The sequence below is a fragment of the Penicillium odoratum genome, assembly GCF_028828045.1.
Source record: "Penicillium odoratum strain IBT 22623 chromosome Unknown utg000003l_segment0_segment0, whole genome shotgun sequence".
In the NCBI taxonomy this organism is placed as follows: Eukaryota; Fungi; Ascomycota; class Eurotiomycetes; order Eurotiales; family Aspergillaceae; genus Penicillium; species Penicillium odoratum.
This window is the reverse complement of record NW_026643145.1, coordinates 605935-622536: the sequence shown is the minus strand read 5'-3', so window position 1 is coordinate 622536 and position 16602 is coordinate 605935. Positions and strand designations below refer to the sequence as shown.

At 46.2% G+C, this 16602-nt stretch overlaps 7 protein-coding genes across 7 annotated transcripts; 4 read left to right on the top strand and 3 right to left on the bottom strand.

Annotated features, from left to right (window-relative positions):
- Positions 1–146: 146 nt before the first annotated feature.
- On the top strand, positions 147–657 carry N7520_003476 (uncharacterized protein; the record flags this gene model as incomplete). The annotated part of the gene is made up of 2 exons (XM_057137411.1): positions 147–314; positions 364–657. 2 exons carry the CDS (start codon positions 147–149, stop codon positions 655–657), a joined length of 462 nt encoding a protein of 153 aa, XP_056997876.1.
- Positions 658–2311: 1654 nt separating this feature from the next.
- Positions 2312–2644, bottom strand: N7520_003475 (uncharacterized protein; the record flags this gene model as incomplete). Its single annotated transcript, XM_057137410.1, has 1 exon — positions 2312–2644. The coding sequence occupies one exon, from the start codon at positions 2642–2644 to the stop codon at positions 2312–2314; it is 333 nt and encodes a 110-aa protein (XP_056997875.1).
- Positions 2645–3034: 390 nt separating this feature from the next.
- N7520_003474 (NmrA/HSCARG family protein) lies at positions 3035–4062 on the bottom strand (the record flags this gene model as incomplete). Its single annotated transcript, XM_057137409.1, has 3 exons — positions 3035–3369; positions 3416–3827; positions 3889–4062. 3 exons carry the CDS (start codon positions 4060–4062, stop codon positions 3035–3037), a joined length of 921 nt encoding a protein of 306 aa, XP_056997874.1.
- Positions 4063–5024: 962 nt separating this feature from the next.
- Positions 5025–6002, top strand: N7520_003473 (uncharacterized protein; the record flags this gene model as incomplete). Its single annotated transcript, XM_057137408.1, has 1 exon — positions 5025–6002. The coding sequence occupies one exon, from the start codon at positions 5025–5027 to the stop codon at positions 6000–6002; it is 978 nt and encodes a 325-aa protein (XP_056997873.1).
- Positions 6003–7466: 1464 nt separating this feature from the next.
- Positions 7467–8709, bottom strand: N7520_003472 (phosphotransferase family protein; the record flags this gene model as incomplete). The annotated part of the gene is given in 5 exon segments (XM_057137407.1): positions 7467–7472; positions 7483–7804; positions 7856–8176; positions 8254–8549; positions 8611–8709. The coding sequence occupies 5 exon segments, from the start codon at positions 8707–8709 to the stop codon at positions 7467–7469; spliced, it is 1044 nt and encodes a 347-aa protein (XP_056997872.1).
- A 2670-nt stretch (positions 8710–11379) lies between these two features.
- Positions 11380–11574, top strand: N7520_003471 (uncharacterized protein; the record flags this gene model as incomplete). Its single annotated transcript, XM_057137406.1, has 1 exon — positions 11380–11574. One exon carries the CDS (start codon positions 11380–11382, stop codon positions 11572–11574), a length of 195 nt encoding a protein of 64 aa, XP_056997871.1.
- Positions 11575–11788: 214 nt separating this feature from the next.
- Positions 11789–16133, top strand: N7520_003470 (WD40 repeat domain-containing protein; the record flags this gene model as incomplete). The annotated part of the gene is made up of 5 exons (XM_057137405.1): positions 11789–11917; positions 11974–12109; positions 12160–12294; positions 12347–12866; positions 12923–16133. 5 exons carry the CDS (start codon positions 11789–11791, stop codon positions 16131–16133), a joined length of 4131 nt encoding a protein of 1376 aa, XP_056997870.1.
- Positions 16134–16602: the final 469 nt, after the last annotated feature.

Sequence of the window (16602 nt, the reverse complement as noted above, 5' to 3'; positions counted from 1 at the left end):
TGCTCGTTCTCATGAAAAAAAATTGAGGACGGTCAAAGGGCGGTGTGATAATGCCCGACTTTGGTGTGGGGCGTGGCAGACCGCCTCGGAGGAGCAAAGCATCAACACGCAACGACTTGTGCATTGAATACCAAAGCTATTTCACCATGGCGTCGATAGAGAACTTGCTACAAGATTCATTGAACCTCCCATTCCCAGCCCCCACAAAACAGGTGGCGGGATTGGTTGATGGAGTCAAAACTGATGTAATGGTCATGAACTTCAGCGATAAGATCATGGTTACCATCTCGCAAGAGGGTCGACTCGCCCATTGGGTTAGTCTATACGTACCGGCGTTGTTCGAACATACTGACAATATTAAAGCTGCACGTACCACTCGGGAACCCAAATCCCGGGACTGATGGCATGCATACATTTTCTGAGGCAGACGACAGTCTGTTACCCCTCAGTGCATTGACAGCAACATCTTTACTCGGAGGTCATGCGCCAGGCCAAGATACTATCGGCCAACTTTTAGCTCGCCAAATTGGCACTGCCATTGCAACCAAATCACCATCCGAGCAGCGATTGCTCGTCGTTGGGCTAGGACTGGGCAAGACGGGATCTGATCGTGATTCCTTCTTCGCAATCATCGACCTTGTCCTGCAATGTATCTGAGAATTTCCGAGTCTGCTATGCATATTTAATGACCGTCAAGAGCCAAAACACAACTTGTAATTCTTCCATACATACAAGCTCTCTGAGATACGCTGTGCTTGCTCCTTTACCACAAATCCTCCACAGATTCAAGATGATCCCCATGCACAATTGGAAAGACGTGACCCTTCCCATGACCTGTCAGACCAGACAACTTGGAGGGGGGTTTTTTGTTTCATTTTGACAGAATCTCCTTGTAGGAGCTGCGGGGCGAAGCCGGGAAGTGGAGTGACGACCTCATGGGCCCAGCCTAGAATCCATCGAAATTGGCAGAAAGGACCCGTCAATTAGGTGACTATCATCCGACTGGGATGAAAATGGATCCTCCAGGGCTATCAAAGACTTGAGGTAGATATAGCCATTGGAAGTTCGGCCGAACATAGCCGTGGGGAAATTCCATGTAGAGTCTGTGTGTGCATTAGGTTCACAGGAATATCCAAACAATCTACATATGTATACCCTGAAAACCTCACCTGTACAAATGAATGAGGTCCGTATTTATAAGATGATAACGCAAGACTTTCACTGGTTGGAGTATCCCAGTGACTTGGCATTTTGATTTTCGATAGAGTTCTGCTCGCATTTACAGTTGAACACTATGTCGAGACAATCTGGCGTTCCCTTGAAGCCGGTAGTATGAGTCCACGCGGGGGTAGCTCGATCGCCCCGCAAGAAGGTGTTGTTGACGAATACCTGAATGTCCACGGAGACAAAGGACTCAGGGTCTCTGACTTGTCTATCTATTCAGACAACGTAGGCTGCAATACACTCAATGCAAGCGTCGCTCTTTTTCTGTTTATATTCGTATCTGACATTGGCAACAGACTGCTCTTCTAATTGGTGAAAAATATGCCATGTCAGTGGCAGAGGACTTGGGTTACTCTGGCGATGCGTTGAATATGGAATTGCTCAACTATCATGCACCAGGTTAACTTGCAAGCCTTTCGAGACTCTAGAGGTGTCATGTCCGAAATTGTGTGATCTTTATTTGGATTTTCTTGTCTTATAGGGGATAACACATAGGAGCACCACAGAATGTATAATTAGAATTTAGCATTGAACCCGGTGTCCGATCAGATGGTGTATTTATTCATAAGGTGAGATTATCATTCTGCTTTTAGTCCCTGAGGCTCATGGAATTGTGCACTCAGTCGATCATTTCCTCAAATGATAATTTGCCATCAGCTAGACCATAAACAGTAAGTTCAAGGCATAAACCTGTCCGACATAATCCCCAAACTTTTCCCATTCGGAATAGACGGGATCTTTTTGGCATTTTGACGCTATGAAGTCATTCTTGAGGCTGAGGTTCCCGTTCACATAGCCTCGTTCACCCGGGCACCTGGGCAAAGTTCCACTAGTTCACTAGTTAGTGGAGAATGATATCATCGAAACAAAGACATTCAGCCCCATCCACCTGGAAAACTTATTTATGTCAGTCTATTTAAACACTCGCTTATCTCCATGCACAGAAGAAAGTCAATCCACAATCCCCAGATTCTCCCACCTGCAATTTATCCCAAGCATCCAACCACCAACCATGAATTCAGGCTCTGCAAGAGATTATTACTATCCCAACGAGAGAGATTCCCACCGCGACTCTAGAGATTCGCTTTCACGCAACAGCCATCATAGGGAACACAATCATATCTCTGCCTCCGGCCCCGGCTCCAGCCATAGCCACAGCCATAGCCATGGACACCGACACGGGCACAGCAAGCACAAAACACAGTACAAGAAGAGCACAGACAATCGCGACCCTCACCATAATCGCCACCTCATCGAAGGGGCAGTGGCAGCTGTTGGAGTTGCTGAGGCCATACACCATCACAGGAAGCAAGAGGGAGAGGATGTAAGTAGTGGGTTTGGGCATATCCTTCGCACGGTGGGTGCTGGTGCACTTGGGGCTGTGGCAGCCAATGAGATTGAGCGAGCGCACAATTCCCATCGGAGCAAGAGTCCACGTTCATCTAGTGGACACTATAAGAGATAAATATTTTCAGGCTAGCTTGTTTTCTTTTTATAGTATGGGTATGGAACACACCTGTGTCGGATTGCTATCAAGATCCTTCCGGCCTCTATATATGGGTTTCTGCAGATGTATGTAATTTGAATAACGAAGAAATGATGCAATGAGTACTTGTCTGGATTATGAACGAAAGTAGTCCTGAAAACACGGTATAATATGATAGCATCACCACAGAAATTAACCCCGAAAAGTATGCAGACAGGCGAGCGATTGAGTTACCTAAATCAATCCGACGAGACCAAAGTAATCTTTATACATCTGTCACATAGGTAACACTTGAAATTCAAGCGAAACTTTACTCTTTCCATTTCACCATTTGTCCTTGTTACGCGTGAAGAATTCTGTCAACCCAACAGGCTTCTCTGACAGCAGATTCAAACTTGAAGTCAATACAGCACCGGCATAGTACCCAGGATCCTCGAGCAGCATCAGGTTTTCGTAAATCTCCTCGGCCATCTCCGGTGAGAAACCAGATAAGAACGACCTGAATACCTCACCGGGGACGGTGACTACCTTCAATTTCTTTCCAGTGGCAGCCTCAAAATGCGAAGGGATATCGTCAAATTTGTAGTAGTTACTCGAGGCATAAACTGTGTTTGCACTCGACTCGGGTTTGTTCAATATGGCCGCACGAACAAAATTACCTAAAAAGATCAGTACAAAAAATGTCAATGTTTAAAGAAGTCTTACCCATATCAGCAGCAATGTCAATAAATGGTGCAAGTGATTGAGTTGTTGTTGGTGTGGCCAGAATGTAAGACCCATTCTCCTGCTTGTGAATCAAATTGAACAATTCAGTGGTAAAGATACCGGGCATGACAAAGGAAGCCGGCAAGCCGGTCTGTCGGATATAACGTTCAATCTCTGCTTTCCCATCAAAATGCGTGATGTGGACAAGGCGACCATTTGATTCCTTGGTTGCATCGATCAAAGACGAGAAGATCAAGTGCTTGATTCCTTCCGCTTTGCATGCATCTGCAACAGTCTTGCCCTGAGCAATCTCCGGCTTGGAAGACATGTGTTCCCAGAAATTGGTGACGAGGAAAACAGTATCGGAGCCCTGCAAAGCTCTCTTCATGTCTTCGGGAGATGACATGTTGCCCTGAATCAGTTCGAGTCAGGTTCCTCGGGCCATAGTAAAATTGGAATGAAATAAGTCTCACCTGGACAATCTCGACTCCCTGAGCTGCCAGTGCCTTAGATGACTTCTTATTAATATCGCGGGTGACACCTCTGACGCGAAATCTTTTGGACAAGTCTGGGTCCTCCAAAATCGTGCGGATGACTGAGCCACCTTGGTTGCCAGTCGCACCGAAAACCGTAATCAAATTGGACATGATTGAATTGCAGGTGAATGATTAGGAGTAAAAGTAATAAAATTCCAATGGCGAATTATGTATAACATCTTCGTGTGTTTTTATCTCTCAAGTGCTTCATATCCCTCCGGTCTTTCGGCCAATGACTTCAACCGCCGAGTGTATATCAGGCTATGGTGATTGTATGTGCTTCCGGTCTATGCCTATGGATCAAGTGCAAATCCGTATATCCAAATCAATCCTCATCCAATCGTCTTCATCTTCTAGAAGGAGGCGGTCTAGATTGCGCCGCCCGACTCGGGGGACTAAATTGCCGAACGGCCGCGTTGTTCGTGGATCTGATTGGGCTTCGCCAACCCAAAAGAAGCTTCAAGTGACTCACCGACTCAAGCCTCCTGTTCGCACCCTAAAGACTTGTCTAAAATACCGAAAGAAAAGTAGCAAGCCACCAGAATCAACTAAGCGATATAGACGCTTTACCTTGGTTCAGGTGCGGCGAGCCCGAGATTACATAAGCCACAACATACTTTCCAAGAATGCGCAGTGGATGCGTATTCAGGCCAACATTGAATATTGAAATTTGCAAGGTTTCCAATAAGGCAGGAAATGCTAAACACCAGGTTATCCATAAACATGATTCAATTATCTCCAAAGCTGATCTCGGATGTATGAATTTCAGCCATCGATCAGGGCCCGGGGGGCGTTTCTGTGCATGGCTTCATTGATTGCATACAGGGTTTAGCTTTCTGCCATGGTAACCCTGGAATGTTTACCATCGTCACCTGTGGACCTGATCAGCTGAGGTTCACGCTGGCATAAGCCGCCATCTAAGCCACCATTGCTGGGAATTTGAGATATATTTACCAGTGGACACTGCGTGGCTGGCTGGAAGTAATGGGATCTGAAATATAAATTCAGCCTGAGATCCGAAATCTCGAGTTTCAGGGCTTCTCGAAGGAGTGAATTGGACTCATAATTTCACAATGTTGTTGCCATCTTTTCTTCTCGTCGTCTATGCCCTTTTCATCGGCAATGCTGAATCTGCCCAGAATCCTGCAACAAAGTCTCCCAAGTCAACATTCACCTACAACCAGCTCTGGAATCTTGAGAAGAACTTCTGGGATGCGTTCCTCTATCCAGCAAACCAACTCCAGATCCAGGGAAATGAATCCACCATCTTCGCGTCTGATGTGAGCTCCAGACCACACGAATCTTCATTTTTCAACTTGCACAAATCTGACCCCATTCTCGAACAGGTCCAAGGCCGCGTCGACATCACCCGCACCTTCGATGGCGACGAGCTGAACCGCGAATACATCTTTGGCCTCTTCGCAAACGCATCAGCCATCAGCCTCGTTGGCATCCCAGTCTCCTACAACATCACCCAATTCGCCGCAAACGACAACATCGTCTCCGCGACAACAGTCGTAACATTCAACGCCACCACATTCGGCGTCGTGATCCCTGTAACAATTGATACCTGGATCAAGTTCAACAAAGACGGCAAGATCGTGCAATACGATGCCGTCTTCCGTTGGTTCGATTACCTAGTGGATTACTTGCTCGATGCAACAGCGACCAAGTACAACACGACTTACGATGGCGCCGTTTCAATCGTTACCAAGGTTTTGGCTGCTGATATTTGCAAGACCCATGATACTTATTGCACGGGTGATAATCAGCAGTACCCGGTGAATGGCACGTCCTGCTATGATTTTCTGACTGAGAAGATTCGATTCGGGAAGAGTTATGAACTTGGTCGCAATACGCTGCTTTGTCGTGAGGTTCATGACCATATGGTGCAGTATCGGCCTGATGTTCATTGTATGCATATCGGGCCTACTGGAGGTGGTTACTGTGTTGATGATAGGAGCTATCAGCAGACTGTGCTTCAGCGATATTTCAACGAGTCGTGGATCCCTTTCGGATATGGTCGGAGTCAAGATATATGGCTGAACTAAGTATTGGTATATTAGACACCTTTGGCGGCGCAAAATGCGCGGGATTAGTAACAACTAATGTTTCTACTTTATCTCCTATACAATTTAACTATCCAGTCTGTTACCATATCCTACCTTCTATCTCACCGTAGTAGTTAAATGATCAGAAGGCTTTCCAAAAAGATAAATGGGCTGGAAAAGAAGAAAAAGAAAAATCCGCGATGTGCCCCATCATTAAAGAGCTTGACTGACTCTGGTCTCATTGGATTGGTTCGAAAATCCTTTTTGATATAATTGATTTTCTCCTCCTACAACCATTTCGAACTCGATCTTCACAAACTTTTCGACCTTTTCTCATACAAAACACCTCCCCAGCCTCCTGATAAAAGTCAATTCACTATTTGATCTCTCTGATCTCTCACTCACAAACTCACCTGCAATCACTTCCCCACGTGATAGACTTCTCTACCCTGAATGTGGGGTCAAAGTGAGGTCTTTCTACAGTCCCCATCTCTCTCTCTCGGACCTGCAAGCAACTGAAGACCTACCTAGGCATGATCGGCAATCTACGCCAATTTATCCAAAACGGCGCCTTCAGAAGAGAGAAGAACGAAGTTCTGATAGTGTACGTTGCACATAATTCAAAGTATGAGTTCAAAATGACTAACCTCTTCAAAGGGAGGCACCGATTCTTGGGCCAGAAAATCACTCATTCGTGTGAGTGAGTCGCGAAGAAGAGGCAATTATCAACACCGAAGGGAAGAGCAAGGGAAAGAAAGGCTCGGTCAAAGCAAGTGGGGCATTCACAATGCAGTTCCATGACTTCGCGCTTCGAAACCCCGCCTAGCTTACTCATGAGAAAGATGTCATTTCAACAGAATCTTCTCTTGCTCGCTTGGCTAAAGTGACGTGGGAATTGCCGTCTGAAGTGGACACATAATTGATCAAGGCTGGTGGTGTGTTGTTTGTGGAATGAAGGTAATCGACGAAGTCCTGAAGGTGGTCCAAACTGACCATGACCAGATATCGGCCGCGCCTTCCGCTATCATCAAATTCATAAGCCGCGCTGATGCAACAAAAGCAAAAGAAAACGAAACACCAAAAATGAAACGACGGAAAAAAGAAAGAAAGAGGATAAAATGAAAATAAGGACAAGAAGGACTTGTCGAGGATTCACTTTAAAGGGGTGGCTGCTTCTTTTCTGATTGTAAGGAAAATCCCCAAATCTGATATTGATATTGTTCTTTTTTGTCATTGGCAAAATTCGTGAAATTTTATCGTTGGGGTGCCAGAATCTATGAGCTCTGGTGGATTGACATACTTTACTACTTGATTATTGTTCACATTTACCAAAATGCAGCACTATCAGGGGAGATTGTTTCAGACAAAGTATATGATAATGTTAATTAATGCAATTGATGAATGTTTACAACCTTGGACGACTACGTACTTGTAGATCTCTCATCTTGCTTATCAATCGCAAGGTCAATGCTGTACATACAGATATGCCTCTGTCAGTGTCAACAACAGAATTACCGCTTTGCCGAGCAACGTGAGATCTTATCATCCCTTGCCGCAAAACACTCATTTGAAACAATGCAAATGCATCCGCCCACATCATCTCAGCTTGGGGATTCCACCCTGCCACCTCACTATACCAAGCGAGACACTCAGAAACCGACGGTAGACCCATAATAGTAGCTGCGGACTGCGATGGAAGTGACAGCGTATCGGCTGCGCTTGAAGACATCTCAAGGATTTTCCGGGCTTGGAAAAGATTCGCAAGATCCACGAGTGGATGGCCGATTGTGGACATTTCCCAGCTGGACGAAGATCAGTATATGAATACGAAAATAGAGAACGTTATTCCATACCTTAGTATACCAATAATCCTGGGCTCTGTCTTGTGGAAGATAATGTTATTGATTTTGAAGTCGCCGTGAATCAGACAAGAGCGGTCCCTTGGTTGGTGATCTTCATCCGAAAGAAATCGAACTATTTCCTCCACTCCAGGAACCTTTCCGATCGGTTTCTTACCTTGAAAATCGATGAAAGCACGTTGAATTTCCTCACAATGCTTCAAATTCCAAACTTGCTGTCTGAAGAAGCCACCTCGGCGACCAAATCCGTTCAAACCCACTGTATTGATGTCAAGAATGTGGAGCTGGGCTAGCGTGGTTATGATTTCGCGCCACCTGTAACGAGTATCGGATTTTAGCCTTCTCTGCAATTGAATGAAAAACAGAGATGTTTGATGTCGTTATAGACTCACATCTGATGCCTTTCTCTCGGTGAGACACCTGGCAGACTCTGATCTTCAAAGGTTCGGCCTTGCAAAGATTCCATAATAAAGAATGGCGCTCCAATGATACTAGGATCTTCACAAAAGCAGTAGGGCTTTGGTACGGGAATCTTTGAACATTTCAAGGCACAGAGAACACGATACTCTCGCTCGATTGTGTCGGCGTTTTTTAACTCAGCAGGAGCTGGTAGGCGTTTGCGCATGACTAATTTCTTTCCAACACCATCCTTTATGAAGTATGTCGGACTGGACTGGTCGTATCCCAACTAATTTCAAATATCACATAATTAGTGGGGATATCAAAGGAACATAGTATCAGTATTATACCTGAGTGACCCAAATAGGTCGTTCGATACGAGGTAGATTTTTACAAATGTAACTCTCCAACGACACAACGTCGATAGGCTGAAAGACCTGGCCTGGCATGGAGGATAGATTTTAAAGATTTCAATCGGCTAGACTAATGAAGAGAAAAGGAGATGGCGAGAAGATCGACCAGGAGATAAATGTAGCAGTTGCATGATTCAGCTACCCCGCCTTTACCCCGGATTTTCCCGCCAATCAGAGCGGTATCGCCACTCGTACGTGACTAGCGAATTTCATATTAGAGATTTGAAGTGAGAGAATGAATTCGAAACTTTACTTCCAACAGTTCTTGCAACATTCATTCCTAGTAGGCTGCACACGATGTATGACAGACCGAATGTACATATTAAGAAGAACATTTGCAGATCCACAAATCGAGATATCAGTGTCTTAGCATTGAATACTAGGCTTAAAATTGCAAAAAAAAAAATATTTGATCCATATGAACGAATTCAACAGAGAAGCTCCATAGAAGTGTTGTCCCATCCGCTGAAGAGTTAAAGGACCTGGCGCGGGTTCCAGGAGATGAATGAATCCTCCAACAAGACTTTCAACTCTTTTTCAAAGTTTCTTTAAAATCACTTCCATATTCAGCATAGAGAATTGAAAGGAGCGCGTAAAATTTCATGGCGTATATGGCATTTCGACTGTAAAAATCCATCGTAGGCTCGGAGACAGGAACTCGCTTGCGGTACTCGCGCATGCATGGTTTTCCTAGCTTATATCTCGGATTTCGACATATGCCCAAGTCAGCTGGAAGGGGTTGGAGACGCATAGTTAGTAAATAAATGGAAGAAAGAATTGAACGTTGGTCCTTACCCTCATTGTGACCCCAGTAGGCGCAGGCATCGAACATGCAGAGCTCACCTGACGAGGCTCTGGGCTTAATGTTCCCCCCGGCCACAAATCCGAATGGATCAAACAGTGCTCGATTGATCGCCCTTCGCTCTCCAGTGGTCCGAGGTATCTCGGAATTGCCTTGTCGAGAAATGCTGATTTGAGCGCTTCCAACTCCTCGTCTGGTGGGTAAACCCGCTTTTCCATTACAAACATGCTCCTCATCTGCTGCGCCCAGAAAAACACTCCAACTGGAGTTTCAAGTGTTGTTGATAGGTATATTAGCCAGATGTGTGGGCACATGCAAACCAAATTGCTTGGTTGGCGATTTTCCCATACTATTAAGATGGAGCTTTGACACGGCTGTTGCCCAGTCTTGCGGGCTAGGGATCTCATCACTCATCTCCACAAATTCGCAGAGGTCAAAATGAGTGTTTGGACGACCGGCATACTTTCCGTATGCGATGGGCTTTGGCACGCGACTTGGAAGGAAGGTGTAGAGAGCATGCTCTGCTTCAGATGTACCCTTCACCACGCCTTCTCCAGCCTCCCCCGTTGCTCCCTATTGGAACTTAGAGATGTGTAGATTAAGAGAGCAGTTATGGTATGTCATCGATCCGGCCGTCCTGTAATTGGATTGCAATCTTGACCGTAGCCACCTATTGACTTTTTCCGGCAGGCGTCACCGAAAGAACCCAGCAATCTCGTGAAAGCCCGGGTAAGATTCGTAGCCATATTTAAAAATTGGTGCTTATCATTATCAATTTTAGATTTGAGTCAGTGAAGGAAGCATATTGGCCAACAGAGCCTTGTCCAGCTGCACGTTTTGCCTATTAGGTCGACCTGCTCAGCTTAGCTTTTCAGCATGATGGGAAATTTATTGAGATAAAAGTCTAAAAGTATGGAGAGGGATGTATATATTTTTCAGCTTCTCGAGAGCTGAGCTGGCCGTTTTGATATCTGACAGTGACTGCTGCTATCAACGCTTGGACCTCTACCGGGAGGGGGAAATAAAGGCCCGTGCACGACTCACGGCCCGACCCCCAGGCCGAGCAAATAGCAAATAGATTCGGAGATAATAAGAAGTACTAGTAAGCACTAAATAATTCAGGTTGACCGCCCTAGTTGATTCGGTATTGTATTGTACTCCAATGGAAGCATCTAATCATTTGGATATGTAGCTCTGCTGTTTTGTGTCCCCAGACTGGCCAGTTCAAAATGTGTGTGCATACTGAAGTAACTAGTAATGGCAACAGAAATGCCGGAGTACCTGGCGGTAGTAAAGAGTATGGAGTATGGTTTTTTAAATTGTAGTATTTTTGATTTTCTGCCTTTCAACATGTACTTTAGGGATCATGTCCACATGGCGGCTGGGGTCAACCCCCCTCAGCCTCCGAGAAAACGCAACGAGTGAGCCTTAACTCATCAAAAATTTCTGACCATACTGAGGATGGCTGAAAACCTGTCAGTTAGTGGACAACGCGTACCTTGTCTCACTTCTCAAGAAATTCGCTAATCTGGTGTCTGTATCGTTGTCAGCAGGGAGGCCCCATCACTGGGAATAAGACGTCGATCGAGAACGATCCGTCGTGGGTGCGTGCACCATACCTAAGCTTCATACAGAACAGACTCCGCAGGTTGAGCAGCACGTCATCTCGATCTACGTCCCGAATCAGTAGAGTCGTCAAATCCGATCTTGATACTAAAGGACCTCTGGGTCTGAATCTTCTCCATGAGCCTTCTGAGCCTCGTATCGATTTTATCTTCGTGGGTTCATATGTCTGGCCCAGATATCATTGACAGGGCTGTATACTGAGCAGGAAAATGTTAACACAGATACACGGCTTAGGTGGAGGCTCGAGGAAGACATGGAGTTTTTCGCCTGAACCCGAAATGTTTTGGCCCAAGGAGTGGTTGCCTAACGAGGTTGGATTCAAACACGTGCGCATTCATAGTTATGGGTATAACTCAGACTGGACGACGAAGAAGGAAAGCCCCTTGACGGTCCACGATTTCGGACAGGCCTTGCTTGCCGACCTTCACAACTCCCCATACCTCCGCAGGAATGGAGATGTGGGCAACCGATAGCACCTCACTTTTATGCTCCGAGGTGAATGCTGACTTGAAGCCAGAATCCGATCGTGCTCGTCGCCCATAGCATGGGTGGTTTGGTTGCCAAGAAGGCAGGTCGAGCATTTCCATAACAGACATTTCATTTGCACCAGACCCTGATAATCTTTAGGCATACCTTCTGTCCACCCGAGATCCAACCTACCGGAATATTGCAAGGCGAATTCACACCATGTACTTTCTAGCTACGCCACATCGTGGGGCCGATTCAGCCCAACTTGCTAAGCTTGTGCGTCGGTTCGCGGGTTATGGGCCAAAGGCTTACCTTGATGACCTCATACCGGGCCACGGAACTCTTGATGTAAGCAGATTATCCGCCGCTAGATTGACATTAGGAAATGCCTCTAATACAATCAGCAAATCAATGACGAATTTCGACATGTTGGCGGGGATATCCACCTTTGGTCCTTCACTGAGGGTTCACCGATACGAATGGGTCTGACCTCCTCGTTGGTTGTAGAAAAGGAGTCGGCAGTTCTAGGTTGGTCATCCGGTGTGTTCATAACGTTGATCACTATCCAACGAGTGAGATTGTCTTCATAGGGCTGCCCAAGGAGCACGTCCAGTATATCGACGCCGACTATCGCCAGATCTGCAAATTTGACTCTCCAATGAATGCAAATTATGTCATCTTACAAAGGGCTTTCCAAACAACCATAGAAGAAATCGGAGCTGACGGTGTGTACATGAGATTTCCAAGATAGTCAAATAATTACGCTAATATTCTTAGTTTCCTTTCAGGGGCAGCACGAGTACAGGTCGCAGATGAAGAAAGTTGGTTTACTCTTGCGAATTGGGCAGAGACCGGACGCAATCCTGCTATCTACGAACGAGAAACAACACTCGGGAACCTGCCAATGGCTTACTGAATGCCAAGCATTTCAAGAGTGGGTAGATGATCCCATGGACTACGCAGAAGACATAAATTCATTTCAAGTTCATGCGGGGGATCAAGCACCGAGAGTATTATGGCTCAAGGGCCGACCTGGAACCGGCAAAACAGTGGCGGCCGGACATGTTATCCGCTACTTACAATTCTGCAACCTTGACTGCAGCTTCTATTTTTTCCAGAACGGGAACAAAGCTGATGCAACAGTTGCTGCATTTCTGAGATCGGTAGCATACCAAATGGCCGAATCGAGCTTCAAAGTTCGCCGCGTTATAGCATCAATGGCTGATGAAGACATCAAATTACCCATGACGACCACCACATGCTTTGGAGAAGTCTTTTTGTCGACCGAATCTTCGAGGTAGAGCTTACCAAGCCTCAGTACTGGGTAATAGATGCAGTTGATGAGTGTTCGAGACGCGGGGTGCCTGCTTTGATTTCGATGCTATCGAGCTCAGATTGGAAGAATCCTGCCCGAATACTCGTTACAAGTCTCCCTGGTGGACAGTTAGAGCGACTTTTTAACTTGGAGCGGATAGAGCTCTCTGAGATCGCCACGGGCCAGGAGGGATCTCTCAATGATATTGAGCTTTTAGCAAAGGCCAGATGCCCCAGAGGAGGCGATGTTGGACCCTACCAAGACCTGGTTAGCGATGTCATTGCAAAGTCAAATGGGATTTTTCTCTGGGCTTCCCTGACAGTGGCTAAGTTGGAGGATGTATACAGTGTCGAGGATAAACAAGATGTTCTTCGTCAAATCCCAGTCGAGATGGATCTTTTCTACACCCGAATTATCGCTTCAATTGCCGATTCACCTAGCTTCGAGCTTGCCAAATGCATTTTGAAGTGGACTATCTGTTCACCAAAGCCGCTTCATATTGAAGAGCTCGCTGAGGCTGTCAGGTTAGATATCGGCCATACCATAACAGCATCAGCAAGACAGCTTGAAACATTGACAGGACATCTCATATTCGTGGATAATAATTGCCGAATTCATGTTACACACCAGACGGCATCAGCCTTTCTTACCAAGGAAAGGGCTCTATTCTGGATCGATCGCCCAATGACTCACTCTCAAATTGCTGAAATTTGCCTCACCATTTTATCATCCGTGGAGTTTAGTCCACCCAGAGCGCGTCGAGCAGGCATGAAAAGCGGAGGAACCGTTCTCTCGCCACTTTCAGACTATGCTCTTCACAACTTTTCCTATCACTTGGTGCACGGCTCTTCGGCTGCAATAAATCCTCTCAAATTGCTGCACAAGTTTCTCCGATCAAATGTTCTGGTTTGGATTGAGAAAATAGCGAGGACGGGCAATATTTGGAATCTTCAGCTCACTGCGCAAAGGCTGAAGGCGTACCTCAGTCGACGTGCAAAAAATGAGCCACCCGTCAGCACAGAAATGCAGACCATTGCCGCGTGGGCTACCGATCTGTACTATATAGCCGCGGCCTTCCATTCCAACTTGCTCACTTCACCGTCTTCGATATACTTTATCATCCCCTATCTGTGTCCCCCAAAGTCGATTATCGCTCAGCTCTTTGGCAGGCCAAGCAAACTCTTGAGAGTCACGGCGCAATTAGAGGAAAGCTGGAACGATAGATTAGCGTGTTATCTATTTACAGAAGTGGCAACTGCAGTCGCAAGCTCCACGCGCCTCATGGCAGCCGATCTCGCTAACGGCGATATTAGAATCTACCACATCACTGGATCTGGGACCTTTGACCCCGCTGGAAATTTAGCGCACGGAAAAAGACTGCGACACCTGGCGTTTAATCAATCATCCTCGCTTCTAGCCTCTTGTAGCGTTAGGAAGCTGGTTCTGTGGGACGTTGAAGCATCTCATGGGCCGCCAATCTCGCGTCTATGGTCTCTGGATATCGATTTCACACCCTCCTGCATGGCCTTTCATCCTGACGGGAGGTCCCTCGTTCTCGCGAACCATGATAACAGCTCAATAATATCATTTAAACTACAAGACGGTCAGAAAATACAATCGATGTTGCTTCATGCATCATCCGGTTCAGACTCAGGTGATAGTGATCGGCAGGTCTCTTCTTGGACCCCCTCTGAAAAGATTAGGTTTGATCCCAGCCACAGTCTTGCCGCACTGGCGTATCGAAATGCGTCCATTGTGGTCTGGGACCTAAACTCTGTTGAGAAAATCGGCAAATTTGAAAAGGAAGGCTTTGAAGATTTATATTCAACTCCACCAGCCCTTGATATGATTTTTAACCCAGTTGCCGAACTCGAGCTCCTAGCCATCACGTACAAAAATGGCGATATAGTGATATGTAATCCTTGGACATTGGAGCAAAAAAATCATCATCACCTGCAAGTGCTGATAGATGCTATGGCTGCCACTACAGATGGTCGAGTCCTGGCTGGGGCGGCGGATAATGGTGAAATTTACCTCTTCATGTTTGAGACGCTGCAGCCATTATATCGGATTGGCAAACCAGACGACCAATTTATAATACACGAGATTTCGTTCTCGGCTGACAACCTTCGATTACTGGATATCCGAGGACAGTGTTGCAATGTATGGGAACCATTCGTGCTCGTTCCGAAGGATGGGTTGGATGACAGTTCCTCTGAGCCTCATAGCAAAGCGATCACGGTTTCAGAGCCTGATTCCCCTCAGATGTTTGCCTTTGATTGGGGAAGAACTATAACTGCCATTGAGTCATCAACCCATGCCGGTCTTCTGTTTGTGGGGCGACAGGACGGCATGATGGAGATATGCGAGTTGAGCTCGGGCGACTTGATCAGTAAACTTCAGCTTCATGACACATTTGCTCCAATAGAGCTGATAGAGTGGAATGACGAGAGAAGCTGTATGCTAAGTGTGGATATTACTGGCCGATGCATTCTCACCCAGTTCTCTTCTATTGGAAAGGGTGCCAAATTGGTGAGCAGATGCTTGTTAGACAACCAAGAACAGGGCTCGGTCCGACAGGCATTGATGAATCCTAAAGCCAAATCAATTCTCATTTGCAAAGAGTCGGTGGTCAAACTCATAGGACCCGATGGAACCACCCGGGCGGAGTTAAAGAGTCTTCCCGGGAGCTGGCGGACAAGACACCAGTCGAACAACGATCATCTGATCGCCATTCGCGACGACAGGGTACACCTAATGGAATGGGGCTCTCTGAAAAGTCTCTTCCAGACCAATGGGGTCCCCCTCCGCAATCCTGATCCAAAAAATTCGGTGAAAGTTCTTCCCTGGGTTGGAGGTGCTGGCTCGGGGTATCTAGTCCAGGCTGATATCCGGTCTCAAGCCCGAGCAGGTCAATTCTCCGTGATTGAGGCGTCTAAAATTACGACTGAAACGAAGGAAATCGTGCTTCACATGCATAAATATGAATCATTGAACGTCGAGTCCCTGTTGGGCTGCTTAAGGTCAAATCTTTTTTTTCTTGATACGGGTGGATGGGTTTGCTCAATTGGACTGAAGAACTTGGATACGGCTATTCACTATACGCGACACTTCTTCATCCCACCAACATGGCGGACTGGGGTTGATGTCATCAAGATCATCTCGAAGTCAACTGTCGCTTTCGGGCGAGGGGAGTGGTTGATAATATTTCATGGATTTTTGGAGTTGGAGGAAATGGTGTTGTTTTGAGATCATTCAAACTCAGTCCTACTAGAACCTCGAATTTACACATGCAGTTATATTTTCTTGACTACAGGCTTTCTGCCGCGTAAAACTTGCGGTGTAGAACAACGAACTTTCGACAATATCCCTTTAAATCATCCACTTACCCTGCCTCCTACCATATATCCGACTAATTAATTGTCAAAGGGCTCTTTAAAGGGACTCTTCAACATGGCAAGTAACAAACAAGAACGAAAAGAAGATAGAAGTGGATGGAAAGGGAGGCAAAGAAACCTTGAGGGCTGGAGCGGCGACTATCGATGCCCAATTTACTGCAGGGTACGCAAATAACGAAGGGGTAGATAGTAGATCATAAGCGCATTTCAATGAGTTCTAGCCCGGGAAGTCTTGTAATTCTTCCTTTCATACACCTAAATAACCGCGAACCCGTGACCTCGGGATATTATTACAATGATGATATTTCGCTTTGACTTGT